Source organism: Medicago sativa, chromosome 5 (assembly GCF_051527215.1).
Source record: "Medicago sativa cultivar Bolivia chromosome 5, Bolivia_mono, whole genome shotgun sequence".
Taxonomy (NCBI): Eukaryota; Viridiplantae; Streptophyta; class Magnoliopsida; order Fabales; family Fabaceae; genus Medicago; species Medicago sativa.
In genome coordinates, this window is record NC_140753.1 from 884,148 (window position 1) to 907,493 (window position 23,346).

General features: G+C 32.0%; 1 protein-coding gene and 1 long non-coding RNA gene across 2 annotated transcripts; one reads left to right on the forward strand and one right to left on the reverse strand.

Moving 5' to 3' along the window:
• Nucleotides 1–2,991: 2,991 nt before the first annotated feature.
• LOC146918889 (protein FANTASTIC FOUR 3-like) lies at nt 2,992–4,291 on the reverse strand. The gene has a single exon (XM_085712116.1). The coding sequence runs from the start codon at nt 4,115–4,117 to the stop codon at nt 3,083–3,085; it is 1,035 nt and encodes a 344-aa protein (XP_085568242.1). The 5' UTR covers nt 4,118–4,291; the 3' UTR covers nt 2,992–3,082.
• A 1,445-nt stretch (nt 4,292–5,736) lies between these two features.
• Nucleotides 5,737–8,294, forward strand: LOC146918890 (uncharacterized). Its single transcript, XR_015011259.1, has 3 exons — nt 5,737–5,996; nt 6,676–6,769; nt 6,897–8,294. It is a non-coding gene; the product is annotated as an uncharacterized LOC146918890 (long non-coding RNA).
• The last annotated feature ends 15,052 nt before the right edge of the window (nt 8,295–23,346 follow it).

Below are 23,346 nucleotides of genomic sequence, written 5' to 3' on the forward strand. Positions count from 1 at the left end.
TATACACGGTAAGGTAAAAAAAGGAATAGGGTACATATGAGGTAGGATGAATGAGTTGTCAACGGAATTATGGAAGTATGCTATTGCTACCCACTTTAATAAGATGAGCACTACTCACATATCTCTTTTTCAAATCATATATATCCTCACAAAGTCACAAGTGGATCAAATACACAATAAAGACACGATTCAATTTTTGATTTTGTTTCAGAGTTATGGATATGTTGGTCCCCCAAATTGGTACGACAGACATATGTGGATACTTTCAAGATGTACTCAATTTAGTACAGTTCTAAGTTGCTTCAGGTTATCTCAAAAAGGTTAAAATCTAGGAAGTAGAGCAAACATATATACATGTTACGCCAATGCACTTTTTGAGATGAGGAAAAACGGATTCGATTGCAGTACTCGTACAGATTGTAGAATTGAAATTATATGAACCAAAGTTTTGAAATTAGTGACCCATTTTTTCCCTTGTTGGGTGTGAGACTTGCTTTCGGTCCCGTACCGCTTTTCCTTTACGAATGATAAGGGTTAACAAAAAGGACGTAGATTTCATTAAGGATATAAGAATGAATAGATGGAAACTTTATCACCTATATCATAAATCATAGATACAACATATGACATGATAACAAAACAAAACAAAACAAACAAAAAAACGCACCAACCACACGCATATTGGGAAAATGCGCAGCCAACGCCACCAGGTCTGAATACAACTCGATGTTTGTTGTTTGTGTTCCTCTTCATGTGAGGTTCATGTGCTCTATGTTTTATGTGACACGTCTTGTGTACATGTTGTGTCTTGTGCATCCTTACACTATCCTCTGTAACGCCTCTTGTTACGATGTCCATATTATGTGGCGTGAAACCTATTGAGACATGTCTATACAAGATTGCTTGTTCTATCTTTTGTGACATTGTCTCGTGTGTGTTGTTGCTTGTTGCGTCGTCGCTTTTAAGGCTTGTAACTTGTTTTGAAGTTTTTTGTTGGCTTCATCATCATCTCCTCGTATTCCACATATTTGACATCGTGAAATTAGCGATGATCAATGGCGGATCCAGCTATGCTTGAGGGTGTGCACCTGCACACCCTGGATCTTTTTTATTTGCACCAGTACTTAGTTTTATTGCTATATGCACACCCTGAGATTTTAGTTTTGCACCTCCTCACAAGACTATGCCAGTTTAGCGTGACTGATATTAACCAGTGTGTTTAGTGCTACTAATTTTCCCATGAATGACGTGTTTAATGCTGATAATTTTCCCACAAAAATGACTTTGAATGTTATTTACTGTAATTGGTAGACTTTTAGTTTTCCATAAATGTATTAAGGCTCATACATATTTTTTTTGACAGAAGGCTCATACATATTTATTAAACACTAAAAAATATGACTAGATCAAATTTTGGTAACCATATATACATACATACATACATACATATATATATATATATATATATATATATAAATTTATAATTTTAATATTAATATTAATTATTAAAATTAAAAATTTTGCACCCCCTGATTCAGGGTCTTGGATACGCCACTGGCGATGATCCTTCGCCAACCAAGCAATGTCATTCCTTCACACAAGCCTTAAATGATGTGATTGATGTTCCTTTTAGCGAGCTCCCAAACCTCGTATAAATGGTGATTCAATTTTAATTAAAAATTCCGATGATTTATATCAACTAGGGTTGGTAAAACGCAAGTACAAACTACATTGCAAAGTTACGCTGCAGAAGGAGGATACACTGCTAAAATCGAGGACCTTTTCTATCCAAAGTAGCACACTATGGAAACCATTATGCTCTTGGAAGATGATAACACTAGGTAAGGGTTTTTATGAATTTTGTTTTGCTTCTAATAAAGAGGATTTGAGAAGCGCCTGAGATGTGGAAGCATAACCTCGACATCCTAGTATCTTGCATTTACACGAGTGAACTCTAGATTTCAGCCCGAGCAAACAAAGACAAACAAATGTACAATGTTGGATCCTATCAATCAATTTGTCGTTGGAATATTGGGAACATAGACTTCTGTTTGAAATTGCTTGTAGTATTGGGACTCCAATTGCTTTAGATATAGCCATGAGGGGTCATGTTTTTCGATCATTTTGCAAGGTTTCTTAACAATAATATCACAAAAAAATTGCATAATAAAATCATAGCAAACAAAGAATGTTTTGCTCTTTACATCAGAGTAGAATATGAGAAACTTCCTCTTATTTGTGCTCATTGTTATGTTATTGGACACACTGTCGTAAACCGTAAAAAGATAATCTTTGAAATACTCTTTTGCAGAGATAAAATACTGAGACGACACCACAAAATTCAAAATTCTTGTCCCTTTAAATAAAGTAAAAGAGTTTTGTCCCTATTCCTATGACCTTCAAAAAATTAGCTTTTAAAAAAGGTCCTTTTATAACAATTTTCGCAAAAACAGACCTTATTTTTGTCATAACACAAAAGAGAGTCTAAGATCGCATAATGTGGATTATCTGCAATTTTCAATGACAAAATCATCAACGAGTTTTAAATAGGATTAGTTTTTATTTGAAGTTTTCCTTTTCTTTTCAAATTTTCACTTATTTTGAAGTAATATTATTTAAGGCGTGTAGTAAGACCATAATAAATGTGTCACTACCAAACAAAATTTGAATTCATCTTAGTGTGATAGATTAATTATTTTACAATTTATAATTAAAATTTGAAATGTATGATTAAAGTTTTTTTGGTCCACAAAGTTAATTTTTTTTTTTATCTAGGTTATTATTTATAAAAAAAAAAAAAAAATTAGTTTTTGCTGCAAACATGTCACAACTTGCATGTTTCAGTTTAACTGTGTCCACTGTCCAGTCCAAGAAACAGAAAGAATAACAATATTAACTAACTACCTACCACGACCATTTTTTTTTAAGTAAAAAAACACTAGAATTTTTCATTAGGAAGATACAAAACAAGTAGCAAAAACAAAAGGGATATTCAGAAGAAAAAGAACAGATACCTAAAAAAATTGTTTTACATCATCATTGTTACATAGAGAGAGACAAAGAAAGATCCAAATGAGACTTTTCAAGAAGTTGCCAATGCAAGCCAAAGAGGTTCACCCCAATTTCCCAACCTTTCATTGTTTTCATGTTTACCTTCTTTGCATCTCCTTCTTCTACTTCCCCTCTCATACCTCTCCATTTTCACTTCACTCTCAATTTTCCAACCATTTTCTTTCTTCTCTATACACTCGCCGACACGTGTCAGTGTCGGTGTTTCTTCCTCCTCATTCTCATTATCAATACCACCTTCTTCTACTACTTCCTTCACACTCTCTTCTTCTTGATCCTCCACATTCATTTTAATTTCGAACTCTTCTTTTATTGGGGAGACCGAGGGAGCGTCAGGAGCAATAACAGCCGGGGAATTCTCGATGTCGTCAAACCCTTGATTTTCATCTTCTTCAGGGTCATTCCACAAAGAAAGACGAAGTCGTCCATTACTTCTCTCAGCTTGGAAGCAAGAAACAGTTGATGGAACTTTGGTTAGCTCAATCACTAACCTTCCATTTTCTCTATGTGGTCTCACTCTAAGAGACTCTGATCCTCTCATACTCTTCAATGGTGGTGGAAAACTCTTGGTTCTCATTTTCTCACCTCCCAAATTTTGACAATAATTTTTCTTTTGTTCCTTTGTCTCTGAATTACCACAAGTTGAGTTTGTTGAAGAGAGCAAGTCAATGCTAAATTCTGGGATATCAGCACCTGTTTCATTCCCTAAATTCTCAGTGCAAAGCTCCAAACTCTTAGGGCTAAGTCTATGCCATGGAAGCTTCACATTGGTAGTTTCTTTAAGGCCTTTGGAAGCATTGGATTTGGAAAGTGATTGAATGGAACTCCAACTATCTTCTTTAGGATTAGAATCAACAGTTTCAGTTTTATTAATGTTGTTTTCGAAATGGGGTTTGTTATTTGATTCCCAAAAACAAGTCTTGAAAGGTAAATCAATGGGTTGAGTGGTGACTGGTTTTGGAGAAGGTAAACGAATAGTATGAAACCTTGACTCAACAAGGTGAGAATCATGACATGAAGGTAACCCGTGGCAAACTATTGCAGCCATTTGGTAGCTTAAGGTGTTGAAATCTAAAAGGATAAAACAGAGGAAAACAGAGTGTTCTGTTTTGTGTTTTGAGATTTATGGTTAAGGTTAGATGTTTGTGTGTTGGATGAAAAGATAGTGAGAATGGGAGAGAAAGGATTTGGAGAAGAGGCAATGGAAATACATGTGGTAGAATTGAGGGGATGGGACTGTATTTGTAGTAGCCAAAAAGTGAAGAGGGGGGCATGTCATGTCATGTAGGGAGATTATGAATGGTGCCTTTTTACACCACTAGAATTATACAATTCCTAATCCACCACATGATACAAAAGTGATTAAAAAGACACTTAAAAAAAAAAATGAGAAAATGGGCAAGTGAACGAATATCCACTCTATTACATTCTCATGACACAAATGATTTATATGACCATAGGAAAATAATTTTTAGACACCCATTATTCAATCTACTATTAAAGAGAGAAAAGAAATAAAGAAAGTATTGTCATAGATCGGTGATATGATAGGAAGAGATATCAAAGAAATGATGTTTTAAATGGATGTAAGAAAATAAAGGGTGTACAAATATAAATGTCCACGGCTTTAATAGTTTGTTTGATGGTAATGTTATAAATATCGATACGACAAGAGAGTTTGATAAGAATATAATATAATACGGACATGCTAAAGTCTTTTTAGATTTATTAGCATGATAAAAAAAAAACTAATGTAGGGTTTAGTTATAAAACAATAACAATTAATTTTGATTGTATATGTGACTTTTTTTTAAGGGATTTGTATAGTGACTTTTAAGATTTTTTTAATTAAAATTAAATATTTTTAAGAATCCAACAATTATAATTGATTTATAATATAATTTTTTTAAAACTGTATAGTGATTTAATTCTAAATAAAAGAAGTAGTAAGGAAAAATATATAATTTAACATAATTTGGGAGAAATATGTATTTCCCCATAACCTTTCCAACAATTTAAAATTTGAGAAATGGGTCTGTTTTTTTTTTTTTTAAGGAGAGAAATAAGTCTTTTATGCATGTCATTATGATGAAATCAATGCAAAAAGGGAGAGACAGGTGGGTTTTAAACTTTGCTGCAAAATTACCTCCTAACTTTTTTAAAGAAAATTACCTCCTAACAATTACTATTCCTTTCCATAAGAAAGCCAACAAAAGACCATACCACTAATTGGATTCTCCCAAATATTGCTTGATAGTGATAGTGATTGATATTTGCTTCTCTGTTAATATTATTCAGCTTCTTTAAGTAGTGCTTTCTTCTTTTTTTCCCAAGGCAATCCAAATGCTATAGAGTCAAAATCTAGGTGGCATTTAGCCTACACAAGTGTAAAACTTGTGTAGCATGCACAAATTAAGAAATGAAGGGCAACTGCCGGTTGATACTTGTTGTTAATAAATCCCATTTAAAAAAAGCAACATATTTTAATCCTAAATAATAGTTGTTTTTTTTTTGCTGGATGCACCCCCATATCTGAAACAACAATTTTTTTAGAAATTAGTAACACAGTGTCATTAGAAACAACAAGTCTTGAGTTTCATTCTTTCTTGTTTGCAGACATGAACAGAACCAAACAAACCCAACCCAGACTGTTTGTCCACTGCCACTGAACCACCATGTTGTCTCCGACCACCGCCATGTTAAAATCTTAAAGCTCCAAATTTGCAGTCGGAATCCGATCTGGTGTTGACACCACCAACTGAAAACGCAAACATTATCAGCAGCCACAACTCCTTGTTTCTACTACCCATTCAATAAAAATTGATTTTCACCAAAAACTCCTTATTTCCTGATGAACATTTGATGATATTGTGTTCTTCAGATCTGCATTGATAAACCCTTTATTTCTGGAATTTTGAATCTGAAAGGTATGTATAATCATGTTGTTGAAACCTTATTTTCTTCAAATGTATTGAGTGTTTGGTTGGAAAATACTTATGTGATGTTCTTGTTCGTCCTATTTAGATGTTATGGAAAAATTGTTTCAAGATTTTAGTGTATTTACTATGTAGCTAAAGTTTAGATCTGCATTTGAAAAATTGTTTAGATGATAGTTGTTGTTTGCTGTTTGCTAGTGTAGAGCTAGTCGAATATATAGTTCTGGAAATACGCACGACCGTTAGTTATTTTGGCACAGACGTTGTATATCACACTGTAATTCTTAAAATTAACACATAATTTAATGCGCACGGTCGTGCAATTGAATGACACGGTCGTTCTATTGAAGGAAACGGTCGTGCTAGAGAATGAATGACATAGTTGTGCTAGTTTGTACTAGACATGTTACGTAATTCCATGTGTGTTTGGTTTCTGCCATTTTCGAATTAAAAGGAAGTGTGTCTTTGGGTGAATCTGTGTTGTCCGATTCGAGCATCCATCAGAAAAATGTAGAATAGAAAAAAGAAATTAAGTTAGATTGTTATAATTTGGTTGACATGTATTGAAAGTTTAAAGCAAATTGAAAGAAAGAAAAACTACCCAACTTTGTGTTGTATGTGACTGTTTGGTTATCCTGTCTAACTCAATCTATGTATGTATTATGAACAGAAAAATGGATATTGGTGAAATTTTTGATATTTTTGGAGTTTCAAACGTGAGCAACATAACTGGGGAAGGCAACATAGCTGGGGAAGGTTCAGAGGTATGTTAAAGTGATTACATAATTGCGTAAATTATTTTGGAAGTTGCATTTATTAGGGAAAAGCATACGGTAATTACGGTCATATGTTTGGCAATTACTAAGTTATTTTGCATGTTATATTGTACAGGATCGCAGTAGTTCTTGTTCGGAGAGTGTTTTATGTTCCTCGGATGATGATATGGAAGACACGTACAATTCGTTCTATGGGTGCAATTTTGAGGATGAATTTGCGGTTGATTGCACGACTGACTTTGAGAAAATTAATTTCAAGGAATTAAGCTCTGATGAAATAAACTGAAAACTCTTACCCTAACTGGAAGAATCTTGGAGTCATAGTACTTGGATGAACGTTCAATGACTAATCCAACTATTTATCGACTGACCAGGCATGCATCTCTCACCCTAATGACAACTATAACCCTAACTACAAGATTCTTGGAACTAAACTACTTCGAAGATTTCATAACGACCGATCAAACTCAAAACTCTTGCCCTAACTGGAAGAATCTTGGAGTCATAGTACTTGGATGAACGTTCAATGACTAACCCAACTATTTATCGACTAACCAGACATGCATCTCTCACCCTAATGACAACTATAACCCTAACTACAAGATTCTTGGAACTAAACTACTTCGAAGATTTCATAACGACCGATCAAACTCAAAACTCTTGCCCTAACTGGAAGAATCTTGGAGTCATAGTACTTGGATGAACGTTCAATGACTAAGCCAACTATTTATCGACTAACCATGCATGCATCTCTCACCCTAATGACAACTATAACCCTAACGACAAGATTCTTTGAACTAAACTACTTCGAAGATTTCATAATGACCGATCAAACTCACAAACTCAAAACTCTTACCCTAACTGGAAGAATCTTGGAGTCATAGTACTTGGATGAACGTTCAATGACTAATCCAACTATTTATCGACTGACCAGGCATGCATCTCTCACCCTAATGACAACTATAACCCTAACGACAAGATTCTTTGAACTAAACTACTTCGAAGATTTCATAACGACCGATCAAACTCACAAACTGAAAACTCTTACCCTAACTGGAAGAATCTTGGAGTCATAGTACTTGGATGAACGTTCAATGACTAATCCAACTATTTATCGACTGACCAGGCATGCATCTCTCACCCTAATGACAACTATAACCGTAACGACAAGATTCTTGGAACTAAACTACTTCGAAGATTTCATAACGACCGATCAAACTCAAAACTCTTGCCCTAACTGGAAGAATCTTGGAGTCATAGTACTTGGATGGACGTTCAATGACTAACCCAACTATTTATCGAATAACCAGACATGCATCTCTCACCCTAATGACAAGATTCTTGGACCTAAACTACTTGGAAGACTGCTAATTTTTTGATCAAGATGTCACAACGACAAATCAAACTGGCTAACGAATAAATGTTTTGCATATTTTAATGTTCATTTACCTTGACCCATTCAACAATAATGTCCACACTTCGGTCACCATAATAAGCAAAACTTGAAATTTAAGATTTATTCAATAAATTATCTACGTGGTCTTTAATATACATCACACGCACTATTTATAATAGTGACTGAACTGTCTATTTATTACCCAACTATTACACCCAATTTATTCATATTCTAAATTTTCCCGATAAAAAATATATCCCAATTACAAACGTTGAAATTACTTAATAGCTTGTACTAAATTTTTCATCATTTTCGATTTTTCCATTTAAGAAAAAAAAATCCAACTACATATCTTTACTGATATTAAGTGACATTTATCGACTAAACAGACTCCCACAACAATGTTTACCGATATTAATTGACATTAACCAATTGGAGGTGGGATTACAACAATGTTTAGTGATATTAATAGCAATTTTAATTTTTTGTAGTGATATTAATAGCAATTTTGGTATGCCAACAACACAAAGACAGAAAATTTCATTCAGCCCATACTCACTTAGTGCTAAAACAAGGTCCCAAGCCCAATACAAAAGTCACCAAAAAAAGGAATAAAATATCAGCTTTTATTCCATTCGTGGGGTCCGCTGCACCATTTAAACAAAAGTACCAGCAGGTCACCCTCTCTACTTTTCTGCAAAATCTGAACCGTTGGAATATTTTATTAATAAATCAAAGGCTGAAAACGATTTTAAGCAATACACAAGTGACATTGTGTATCCTACACAAATCATTCTCTTGGGTATAGCAAACGGCACCCAAAATCTATGCTGGTTGATAATTCTATTCAAAAGCGTGAAAGGAAAAGAAAAATTATTCAGCCCATAGCTTTTGACAAAAAGGGTAAGTGGCCATTTATTTCTATCCAAAATGATGAAAAGAATGTTGTGAGCAACAAAAAATCAGACCAAAAGGGTGTTTCACAAATTACTCCTAAACACCATCATAAGTTTATGACATAATAAATGTTGTGTTTGGTACATGTTGGCAAGACTAACTGCTATATGCATATCAACGCGGTTTATTATGTTTGAACAAAATTGGGAGCCATGAAAACGTGATTCTATGGCTTTATCTTTCTATACACCCTTTGAAACTCGAACATGGGCATATTTTTTCCCACTAAGCATGATGTGTGTTTGGTTCGGCGGTGGAGAGAATTGATTTCGATAGAATTGAGTTTGACAAAATTGATTTTGGGTAAAAGTGAGTTGAATGTGAATTGATTTATGTTTCGATACATCGACTTAGAAGTGATTCTTAAAAATTCATGTTGTTTGGATAGTTTGGCCCAAAATTGATTTTGAATGAATAATTACCAAAAAGGGTATTAATATCTATTTAAAATTAGATTTCATTTCTATTTTATATAATTACTCAAATTTATGTTGCATTATCAATTTAATTATTTGTAGATTAGTAAAACTTCTAAAATAAAATGCAGATTTCCTTAAAAAAAAAAAAAAGGCAGATTATTTTTACACATATTAATTAACAAATTTTGTCAAAAATTTAATGGGCTTGCATAAGAGGAGAAATTAACGGACCTTTAGAACCTAATTCCATTTTGTGAAAATTAAAATAAAATAAATAAATAAAAACCCAATTCCATCTTCTTCTCAAAGAAAGAGAGAGAATGTTGAAGCTTGCAGGGTAACATGAATGCTGAAACAGAGTCGAGAAAAGAATTTGAGCAATGAAAAAAATTAATCATTTTGGCTGTGTTGTATACAACTTTGTGTAGGAAAATGAAAAAGAATATCATGGGTATTTTTGGGAAAGTACATCAGCCACCAAAAATTGATTAATAAGAATATATATATATATATATATATATATATATATATATACTTTTTTTTGTTTTTTTTATGGAGGAATTTTTGTTTGACAAAACAATAAATACTTGACATGAGTCTAATCTAACAGCACATAACTTGTATTGTTGAGAGATAGAGAGATAATATGTTTTATGTTGAAAAATAAGAAGGGTAGGTTGGTAATTTTTTATAGTAACTACTATGGACAATAAGTTGTAACCTTACTAAGGTTTAGTGAGGGAAAATCCATTGCTACTTTGTTTTGTCCAATTTCATGACAAATTTATAAATCAAAAGGGTAAAAAAAAAGTTGTTCATCAGTTCAGTCTCTTGTTTTTTAGCAAACCAAATTCATTTATATATGGTTTAAATAGGTATTTCGTCCATGCAAATATAGGTCATTTGAATTTTCGTCCCTGAAGTTACTAATCTTTCCAATCTGCCACTGCAAATATTAATCATTTGAAAAATGGTCCTAATTACATCTGATTAGTAACTTCATGGACGAAAATTCAAATGGTCTATATTTGCAGGGACAAAAGACCTATTTAAGCCAACCACCTCGCCCAATCATCACTTGCCACATGGGCACCACGTCGCTAATGACATGCCACCTCAACAAAAAAACCTAGTTAGGACCATAAGTCAAATGATTAATCTTTGCAGTGGCAGATTGGAAGGATTAGTAACTTCGGGGACGAAAATTCAAATGGCCTATATTTGCAGGGACGAAAGACCTATTTAAACCTTTATATATTGATATGCTAAAAGGTAAGTATTGGATACAACAACATAAGACGGATCAACACATCATAAGGTAAAACAACAGATGACAAATTTTTATGGTATTGAACAATTTTTTTTGTCTTTACGATGTTTGGTGGACAAAAAAGTATTTTGATATTTTAGATAAATCGTACTTGAGACAAAAAAATTGGTTGTGGTTTAGTGTGAGAGAAGAATTTCAGTTTTTGTCTATCCTTTGCCCCCTAGTTTGTCATGTTCATGGAACAGTCTTACAATAAAACATAGTCCATGTTGGAGTTGTCATGACCCTTATTTTTTAGCAGATCAAATGCATAATAATGTTTTAATCACCATTAGAGTAAGTTTTTCTAAGCAAAATGATCTACGGGTCTTTGTTAGGCTATCTCAGTGTCTTGTTCTTCATCTTTGTTGTGAGAAGTCTAATTGTTTTCCTCTCCTTTCGTGGTGATAGGTTTTGTTTCTTCATTAACAATATTGGCAATCTACTGGCATATTAGAGGATCTCTAATCAAGCGATGATGAAGTTGATATTCTGAATTTCGATACTGATCAGAACATTGAGGCTAATTCTATGATAGAATTAGCACATCATGTATTACAGCTTGATGATTGAAGTTGGATTGGTGTTTTGCATATTAATTATTTGAGTATTATTTTTCCCACCTTACTGCCTTCTCGCGCGTCATGCAAAATTTCCAAAAATACACCTGGTCCGGATTATATAATTCGGATCAGATTGTTAGTGATATCCAGAAAACGAAATCCGGACCGGATGTTATGTGCTTTTTTGTGTCTTTCTTTGATGTCAAAGGTCTCTGTTGACCGTTATATGAACCCCACACAAGTTGCAATGCAATTGCAGGGTTCATATGAACGGTCAACAATGACCATGACACCACCGACACCCCTAAAAAACTAAGAAAATTTGAAGAAAATGGAAGAAAAGAGGTGAAGTGAAGAATAAAGGTATTTGTTGAAGATGGAAGCCTATTTATAGCCTAAAACAAGTCCTAGGTCATTAGTACAGTCAATGAAAACGTGTTAGTGGTTGTAACCGTCCAAACCTACATTAATGGCTCCATACAAAAGAATCCAATGCTGAAGCTTTCTGGATTATACATTCCGGAACGTCCTTAATCCTACAAGAAGTGCCAGCTTTTCCCTCGTTCACCAGTATCGTATTATTCCGGAAAATATATTCCATACACCAAAGGTGCATTCCGGATTGTATTTTCCGGACTGCATCAGTGTCATGGTCGATGGTCTGCACCTCAAGTAAAACGTTTTTCAAACGTTTTTTGTCGGCGGTCAAGTCAACAAAACGTGTTTTACCACGTTTTTTGACTGCATTTAAGGCCTCCCAACCATTTTTTGACCCACCATCCCTATAAATAGCCTTCCAAACCCCACCATTTCTCACACCATCCTCTCCCACCCTTTCCTCATCTTCTTCCTTCTACAACCATGGTTTTCCATCGTTGGTCTTTCATAGATAAGGGCCTCGTTGAAAACTTTCAGGGTTTATATGAACGGTCAATGAGGATGTAACTGCACTGCAAAGAAGTGTGGTTCATCTAGGGGTCATGTGGGTCAGTGTGGTTCTTAGCTTGGCCTGTCTGGGCGTAAGTTTGAGCACCCCCTACCTCCCTCAGGGGCATTGGTTTCTTCTTCCCGCCCTCCTCTTCCCTCCTCCCCTGGTTGCCCTCCAACAGGGAAGTTACTGGTATGTCCCATCACATACCAGTGATTAGGCTCTTAGGAGATTAGAAATAGATTCGGGTTCTTATGTAATAAGCTTAAAAAGCTTCAACATTATTGTAATGTATTGTTCATATATTAATAAAATGAGTTATTTTTTTATCTTTTTGTCTTTTTATTCCTGGTTTATATGTTTATTTGCATTTATTTTACGAATTTCAAAACTTAAAAGGTAAAAGACCATTCCGGAATTTATAATCCGGATAAATCTGAAAAACATTAACAATTCATTCCAGAAAACGAATTCCAGACCAAAGGGTAAAAAAGGAAAAAATAGGGCGCGTGAGGAAAGTCATAGGGTGAGAAAAGTAATACTCTGGTTAGTTTTCAAACAAGGCATCTCTTCATACCCAAAGGAGGAAAGTCTGGCCCAGCCACTACCCTAATATGTACGGATATCTCGTAAAGACATGTACAAAAGCCATATGAAAAGGAAATGAGTGATTCTCCACTAATTATAAGGACATCACTTTGCCACCGTCGGCTAAGCTTAACCAATGAATCTTAAACATGTTTTCTACATAGAAAAGGTTAATGTCTCATTCTCTTACTTCATAAGAAAATTAAAAGCAGACTAAATTGGCAACCCATACCCCATGTAATAATGAACCACCCTACCCATATACATACCCCATGTAATAATGAACCACCCTGCCCATATACTTCAAAGTTTTTCAATGTTTAATGTATGTTTTAATTAGAGTATCTATTAACTAAGAAATTCAAAAGGAAAATTTTATCTTCAAAACGATGTATTTAACATTTTGAAACTTGAAATCGACTTTTTCTATATAAATTTTAACTTGGAAATGATATTTTTAGCATGACCCTTTATAGCAAAAAAATTTATATGAAGAATCTTTTGTGTGTTCACAAATCACAACGACAACAACAAAAAATCTTGTAGAAGTTTAAATATTTTCTTGCTATATAAGTCGTGTTCGAATAGAAAGAATTATTTCGGGTTGGAGTGACCATTATGACCCTAACTCAATTACCATGATAATATTAGAAGTCTTCAAGATGCAAATCTCTAATATCATGACTATATTCGTGACCATTTAACTTGTCACAGTTTTAACTAATAATCATAGTTTTTATCCAATTATATTAATAATCATAGTGAGAAGAAAGTGATTATCAATGCAAAATCTCTATGACAGTAATATTGTATTGTATTATGATAGGGCTGGAAATGAGTCGAGCTGAGTCGAACCCATCTAAGCTCGACTCGACTCGATAAGAATTGACTCGGCTCGAAACTCGACTCGAGTTCGATACGAACCATTTTTTTGACTCGGGTTCGGCTCGTTTAAAGTTCACGAACAACTCGGTTCGGCTCGTTAGGTTCAACTTGTTTGCTCGAGTAACATAATTCAAAAGTTTTTTTTTTTGTTTTTGTCAAAATAAAGCATATCTTGACCTTTAAATTTATATTTTAAATAAACAAAATAATATTAAACTGTTTGGCCTCTCCACCCAGGAAAAGAGCATGCGCACCTTATGCTGTTGCGCTGTCCATAGTAATGTGCTTCTATTTATAACTACCCGTCCTCACTAGTGTGTGTAAACTTACCGATGTGGGACAAAATATAGTATATATGTGTCGTTAAAAGCCTAATCTTGCACTAGTTTATCATTAGTTTTTTTTTCTCTCTTTTCTTATTTATTTTAAGGATCTCTTTTCTTATAATTAGTATACATATGATTTTAGTATAAGAGGAAGCTTGTAATAAATTAAATATATATGTGTATATATTATCGAGTCAGCTCATGAACTAATCGAGTCGAACTATATACAGATCAAGTTCGGCTCATTTATTTAACGAACTTAATTTTCAGCTCAAGTTCATCTCATTTGGTTCATGAACCAAGTTCAACGAATTAATTGTCAAATCGAGTTCCAAACTATTATCGAGTTGGTTTGGTTCATTGCCAGCCCTATATGCAATACAACAGTTGTTTTAAATTTTAGTTTGGGAACTGATTGCTACTATGATTCAACAACTGTTTTCTGATTGTATTCTACAGCGGTCTAGACTCTAAAAGTGATGATGTAAGAAATTGAGAGGATTAATATTCCTCTATTTGTGCTTGAGACTTTTATTTATGTGTATAAATGAAATAAGTTACATATCACTAGTTTTTATCATCATTAGAGATCTAAGGGAAATGTTAATCAGTGTCCCCAAGACACTAGCTAAGGAATTATAAAAGGAAATATTTTTTCAGAAATTGTGTATTTTACTTTTTGAAACTTGAAAAAGTGTTGATTTTAATGTTGACTTTACTTTTTCTTTTTAATTTTGACTGTTTAACTAGTATCCCGGAGGCACGAGTTAACATCCCTTAATATAATGGTGAGACTTATTGATACAATCGTAAAAAAATATACTTGTTCATTAAATTTGAGAGTCTCGTCATAGTTTAATTTTCACACTGAACTTTATTTTCATCTCAGTAATACTACTAATAACTGCCCATTGGAGTTGGAGCAGCCTATTCTCAACTGAGATTAATATATTGCGTCATATCTTATTATTGCAAATATAATAATTATTTCCCCCCTAAAAGTACTTTTTGAGTAAGCATTGAATTTGTAGCTTGGAAAGCTTCTTTCTCAAGTAAACATCAAGTTTATATTATAATATGTGCAATCATACCAATAGAGAGGGAAAAACATGACATGACCAAATTTTGCATTGTACGCCTATGTGTTTCCCCCCTTAAAAAGCTTAAATCTAGCTAGTAGAGAGAGGAACAATGATATTTGCATCAGAATCCATTTATAAATGCATGTTCTTTACCTTTGTTTTGATTAATGGAGAATCTTTTAACCAAGTATACGTCACGGTCCCTTAATTAAGTGAAGCCTATGGTTACTCAAGCTTTCAAATTGTTTGCCTATTAATTAATAAACTTATACTTTACAATAAAAACTTTATAGGGAAGGACAAGAGAATCCAAATCATACGGCTTACACAAGCAAGTAAAAAATGACTAAAATGTTCCCCCGACGCATCTTTTGGACCATATGTTTGTGTCACCTTTCAAATTATTGTAGTTATTTTTTTAATCCTGTTCCTCCTTTTCAATTAAACAAAATAGTGAGACTATTTTAGGTAACAGATGAAAGCATGACAACTAAATAGTAGTAGTAAACAAATTGCTAATTGCAAGATTAGGTAACTATAAACTTTATGTTTGTTGAGTCCAAAAGGTTTAAATGCTGGTTAATTATAAATTATATATATATATATATATATAATATCATAGTTGAGACGGGAATGGATTCTCTCAAGTGAATTTCTTTCCATTTTTCTCAATTGTTACATCTCAACCACACACTTAATATCATCTCTTTTTTATAATATTATATCTCCTTTTCTCTCTCATGTTTAATGGTGTAGATGTAACAATTGAGAAAAATAGAGAAAATTTTAATTGAGAGAATCCATTTTCAATTGTGACAAGGACTATCTAGGACCACACAAGTACAAATAGCTACCGTTTCTAGATAATCTCATTGAGAATAAATGACTCACTAATTGGTATATGAGTGTTAATTCTATTATTAGTGTGTGCTAGTAATTAAAAACGCATATTTTAACATATATTTTTCAACACTTTTTTATTAGTTAAAATTTAAATAATTCCATTAAATTACGTGTTCCATTTAAATTTGACGGTACTCATATGAAATTAAACTAATAAAAGAGATGTCATAGTTTATTGGTGTTCAATCATATCACATTAACCTAAACAACCAGACAAGTGGAATGGACGTACACTACATTCTTAACTCAAAACTCTAAGATATCAAGTACATGTGGCTCGTCATTTTTATGTTCTTCAACATCCAATGTAAAACTTGTAAAGTTATACTCACACACCACTAATCTGTTAGGACTAACTGAAAGATTTTAAGAATATAACCATAGAGATACAAGTCATAACATATTTGCGGTTCATCTTCTCATTGAAGGAAGGAGAATTGTGTTTTGGCAACACATTCTTCCAGAGGCTAACCAAACTGCAGATAGTATAGTTTACTCCACTAATGATTCTCCCCATGAGTGACAATAATCACACGTTTTAAAAGCATTTACATTTTTTTAAATATTTTTTAATATCCATGTTGATGTCACCGACCAGGCCATTCTTTGGGGAGTGCACATAGTTCAATCGAACTGGGCCTTCCAAAGTGATGGGTCTCAAGAAAAAAAAATTATTGCTCAAAATCCTCACCTCCACTCAAAAAAGAAAAATAAACATGTTTCATGTTTCAATTTCTAAGTAAAAAATCATGTTTCATGTTTCTATTTCTAAGTTAAAAAACACGTCTTTAGTAAAAATAATTGCTAATATTGATTTCGGTGGCTAATAATCATTATACGAGTGTTATTTTCAATTTAAATAGAAGATTAATCTTTTAAAAAATTGTGCGTTTTTTTATTAGAAACCTATTCTTACTATGAGAGTCGAGCCTCCAGTTTTGTAGGGACAGCCCTGGTAAGTGAAACTTGGTTAGAAGAACAAAATCAGTAGACTCACTCATACCCAAACTTTTAGCAAAACCGTATATCTAATTGCCATCATTGTCTCGAAGTATCCCACTCTGACCTGCTTGCACACCGCTTATATTTACTACCATATTGTATAATTTGTGATTTCTTTTTTAAAATAAATAATATAGTGGCTTTTAAATAAATAATATAGTGGCTTTTTTAACATCATCTTTTTATGAGTTTATAGTGTTTTTTGATATGCTACTTTAAGTAGAGTTTCAAAATGTGAATAACAAACGTGAGTTTTGTCTTACATTTTTAGGTTGAACGAAAATGTTACTTCTTTATTGTTTTAAGAAGCACGTGAGTGGACACAAATTTAGGGCCCGTTTGTTTTAGATTTAAAAAAAAAAAAATGGATTCTTCTTTGTATTTCTAAAATTGGATTTTTTTAGAAATTTATTCAAAAATAGTAGAAATAGTTTTAAACTCATTTGTCATAAGTTAAAAAAGAGATTTTGACATTCACTAACTTAAATATTAATTGATTGAGACTTTAAATAGTAAAAATTGCATATTTTTTCAAAATGACATCTTTCAAAAATGATTTTTATGAAAAACTATTTGAAATAGCTTTTTTTAGAGATATTTTCAAAATTTTAGTATCCAAAAAAAATTATAAAAAAATGATGAAATATTTAGAATGACATTTTAAGATAATCTATTCAAACGAATTTTTTATTTGAAATTTTCCTTAAAAATTTCTTTGTTAAAAAAATTATAACAAAAACATATTACACAACAAAAATCTATTTTAAAAAGAGCTATAACAAACATACCCTCAAAACTAATAAATTACTTTTATTCAAGGAGCAAGACACTAATATGAACATCACATATGCTAAAATACGAACAGATTTCTGACAACTTAAATTGTATAGATTCTATAATTTCTAAAAATCCTTGGCAGTTTTTGTCAAATATGCACATTCCAATAACTGTTTTGATTCATAAAATATTTTCAAAATACATCGGTAGATCAACATGGAAAAAATCTAATATGAACCAAAAAGATAGAGAAAGATATCATGAACTTGAAAAGATGAAATGCATTAACTCTAACATTCTACAATAAAAATTTCATCATACTCCCTCCGTCCCTTAATGTAACCACCTATTTGGTTTTATTTTTGTCCCTAAATGTAACCCCCTTTTCAAATTACTAGATGCATTTATTACTTTTTTCCTAAACATACCCCTAATTAATACTACTAACTTGTCCTGAAATATGAATAGTCAAATTTAATACACATACAAACAAAGGACAATTTGGTAATATTAATACACAAAACAGACACATTAATTACACTAACAACTTTTCTTAAGAAATGTGAAAAATACAAAGGGGGGTTACATTAAGGGACGGAGGGAGTAGATATTTTACTTCGCATGGTTTTGAGTCCACAACATGAAAATTAAATTCCATGGGCATATTACCGATGCTTAGAAAATACTCCATCCGTTTCAAAATACATGTCCAATTTTTGGAATGTACACTATTCACTTGACTTACTTTGACCATACTTTTTAACTATAAACACAAATATTAGCATGTAAGATGTTGTTTGATTTGTCTCGACAAATATTTTTAAAATATTAAATTTTATAATTTTTTACTTTAGATAATTAAAGATATTAATGGTCAAAATTGTGCATTAGCATATGTGAAGTGGTTGACTTGGACATGTATTTTGAAACAGAGGGAGTAGTTGTTTGTTCTCCAATTCATACTCGGTGCAAGTATATATTGTCGCAAGTAATAAACAGTAAGTTAGAGTATGGATCCCATAAGGATTGGAGTGGATACGTTCTAAGTATGTCTAAATGTTAAGTTTAATTATTTAGGATCCAAAATGACAAACAACAAAGATAAGGTTTTGAGATATCAAAATAAAATGCAGAAGTAAATTAATAAAGCATATAAAAAGAATTTAGAGATTCAAGTGAAAAAGTGTGGTTAAGGAATTAACTTGGTAAAAATAGATGTTTGCAAGATTTAGAAAGCTACAACTCTCTGAGATGGAAGTTATAGCTTCGTACAACTTCCTGAGGAAAAATGTAGAGAGTTATAGTTTTGCAAAGTTTTCTGCCAACCTAGTGGCCTTTGGGGTCTTTCGACTCAGCCATCATGTTAAGCATGTGAAAACACACATCTTAAAGTACATTCACAGTACTTAACATGCAACATTACTAGGTTAGGTCATTAGTAGCTCTACAACAATGGCAGAGGATGAGTCATGGCCTATGACAAGATACCTAGTTAGATCTCAGCGCTTTCAGGCTCTTCCAAGATCTAGTTTTCGTTCAAAACAGTCTCCCTTGTTTCCGTCTCCTCTCGATACAAGGGGACATAACTCATGTCAAACAAATATTTTCCATTCTCACACCCTCTCAGTTTCAAGGACACAATAGCATCAAAAATAAAAAAGATCAAGTAATGTTGCATGGAAAGACGGACGCAAAGATGTTAGCCACAACGAAGATAGTAGCGTGAATAGAAAAGTGCAGTGTCAAACAGAGTAGGAAGAGAAGTGTGGTCGACCGACCACAATGAAATTTTGGATTAGCTATTTAGGGTTCCTAGTTCTTTGAGAAGATGAAGTCCAAATTTCCCTCTTTTTATTTTTAAATTTTTTATGATCACATTTCTTAAAAATATGTATTATAAACAAGTGAGAAATACGAATTGTAACTTCAACTCCTACATATTGCAATATCTCTACCAACTAAATTATGCTTACATAAACAATGTTATTCAATTATATACAATGCTAGTGTGCATAGAATGATAATTTGTTATTATATATCGATACTTAAAATAAAAATGATTGAATTTTTCACTAGAAAATATGCGAGAGATTCACTCATTGGTTTAAGAGATGTTAGTATTAGTCGTCAAAAAGTATTGTTAGCAAGGTTGTCAGACTCGCGAGTCTACATAGACTCGAAAAAGGTCTGTAGACTCGTATGAGTCTACGAAAAATTAAAATTGACTTTGAAAAATATGTAAGTGACACATAAATGACATATATATTTATAATAGAACACCAATTAACATAAAAATTAAAGTTTCAAACTCTGTAACAAACATTTTAACAAAAAAAAAACCCATATTAGAGCAAAGCAATGTAGAAAAGTAAGTAGATAAGATTTGAGTTCCTTCTTAGTTTGCTACTATATATTCCAAAAAATCATAAAACATATATGTGAATGTCTTCAAACATCCAAAGCTCCCATGAAATCTTGTCCAACATCAAAATCATCACCATCATCTTCACGAGCATCCTGACCATCATCATCAAACTCAACCTAGATAAAACACTTTATTCATCATTAACTGTAACCAAACTTGAATTATTTTAACCTCCACCTAATTCAACATTTCCTCAACCACCATTTTGCATATTATTATTACCAACATCAGTTCGGTTTTGGACTTTGGTAGCTAAAGTTGCTCTATAGGCATCTACATTGTTTACAGACCCTCATAAAATTTCAAAAATGTTGCATTTTGATGCTCTTGAAAGTTATGCTTCGATTATAATTTTTTAACCCCCTCACTTTTTTATTATAATTTTTCAGGTTAAGAAACAAAGTTCTAGATCTTTCTCTTGCAAGAAAAAAATCACAGAAAGAAAATATAAGGATTGAGGAAAAACCAATGACTTCACAGTTAAAAAATTGATTTAGAGGTCAAAACAAGTTTTCAGAAAAATCTCATTTGTCTATGAAGGAAACAAGGCACAACCTAGATTGAGATGATTGGTCCAACAATGTCGTATACGAGTTTGAGGGATAATGTTGTTGCAACCTTCTTCTATGAATCACAACTGAAATGAGAATAAGGAACCAAACAAATGTTGTCTTCTAAGAATATAGGAACTTAACTCCTAGTCCCATAGTGTAACTCCCGAACATTATATAAAAGGTATTTTTGGGGCTTGTGAGCAATTAAAGGGGCACATAGAACAATTTTCAAGGTACGTTATGTTTTTTGGGTCTAGTAATTTACATTGATGAAGTTGGGCTATTGGAACTTTTTTGGAACGTTTCTCTTCAGCCCTCCAATATTTCTAAGGCCCCCCTAAATACGCATATGGAATATCTTCCGGATGTACGTGTTTTTTTGAATGGCAAAGGTAAGAATGTGATAAAGCAATTTTGTTGATAAGCTAATTTGTACAAATGCCATTTATTGATTTGTGGTAAAAACTTCAATTTTCTTTAATTGTAATTGTAAATTATTAGTGTGATGAGATGAAATATAGTAAATTACTGAGATTCAAACGAGATTGAGATAAACGCTCTCTGTTTTTATAGAGGAGATAAGAGTTTTTATTTATTTTTTAATTAATCAATTATAGATTGACATAATTTTTTTTTGACATAATTAATTATTATTATTAAGGAATGATAAATTATTTGTTGGGCTTAGTTAGATTGGATCAGATCATTTTATTATGCCCGATAAAAGTTTTTTTTTTTTGAGAGATGCCCGATAAAAGTTTTCTAACTCTAATAATGTGACTATTTATTATAGTCAAAAAGATAATAATGCGACTATTTTTAATCATTGTCTATTAGACGGTTAAAGAACTATAAAGACCACATTGGACATAAGGTAGTAGTGAGTACACTAGCAATCTCTACTGATCATACTTTTGATCACCATTCCGTTGTTATGGATCTAAAGGTATGCAATTCGTTATCTATCATTTATACAATATATGTATATCATAATAATTTGTGTATTATTATTGTTACAATTATATTCAAGTCCTTCAATCTTTCCTTTGTGAAACAAGGTACCTTGCCAATTGCCATATCTTATAGGTCGCTCTTAATTTTATGAAAGTGGAAGAAAATGTGTTTATTTTAGGAAGAAGAAAATGTGTTTTTTGTTGGTCTCATTATGAAAATAAAAGGTGCTATTATTTTTGAAGAATTGCACAAAAAAACAGTCTCTTTCGAAATGTAAAATAAAATAATAATACAATGTAAAAAAAGAGTATGATTAAATTACCTTCAACTTAATTTGTTTTTCTCCATTAGGATTTAAACTATGACTATTACTCATCCTTTTAATTTGATTTTTTTTAAAGGTCCTCTTAACTTGAATTAGTTCACTAATGTTGAACAAATTATAAATGTCATCTTTAATATAAATAGTTTATTTATTAAATTTAAAAATATATAAATCTTTTAAAATTATTAAATAAAAATAAAGAAAACTCTAGAATAGTTTCAATTAATTGTGTTTTTATGCATTCATTGTATGTTTTTATATGATATGTTATTGCATTTTTTCTTTAAAATAATACAATTAAAATAAAAATACAGATTCATGTTTTTGTGTTAACCCTCCGATTTTTAGAGGAATGAGGTCCAGTAATCTGGAGTTCGACCAAAAGGTAAATAAAATCTGATAAAAAATTATTCGATCTATGAATCAAACTCGGGTTCTATACAATGATATGTCTTATAGTGAGACTCATTAACATATGAGCTCAATCACTTGGTTATATGGATTCATGATTTAAATTTGATAAAAACATTTCAAATTAATTTTTTTTATGCATTTATTGTATGTTTTTTCATAATATTTCATTGCCTCTTTTAAAAGAATAAATATATGAAATTATTATTTGAAATTTGGTAAAATAAATTCATCTTTTTGGGCATTTATTATCTTTTTTGATAATATTTGACTGCATCATTTAAAAGAATACACTTAGTATAAAAATATCAAACCAACGTTAGAAGCATTTCAATTTTTTTATGAATTTTTTGTCTTTTTTTTTTTACAATATTTTATTACCTTGTCTAAAAGAATATAGTTAAAATAAAATTACAAAACCATGATTTGATATTAATAAAAATATTACAAATGAATCAAGTCCAAAAGAAGGTAGGAATACACATGTTAATGAATGTTGACTTAGTTAATAAAAAAGTTGACTCATTTACAAGGTCGTACTCATACAACCAACGTTAGAATATATTTGTGGCTCTCTATTCTCTTTTAAACTCGCTATTTATTTATTAAAAATTTAAAATATAATCATGAGAGAGAGGATGAGATTAAGAGAGAACCTGAGTTACGAGATAAACATAAAGAAGATAATCCAAATTAATCTTGTAGTCCAACCCATCTAAACGCAACAAACAAAAATATTAGAAAACATTAAGCCGATAATT

Bases quoted from the DNA above. Each gene is read 5' to 3' on its own strand.
- LOC146918889 (XM_085712116.1), bottom strand. From the start codon at position 4,117: ATGGCTGCAATAGTTTGCCACGGGTTACCTTCATGTCATGATTCTCAC.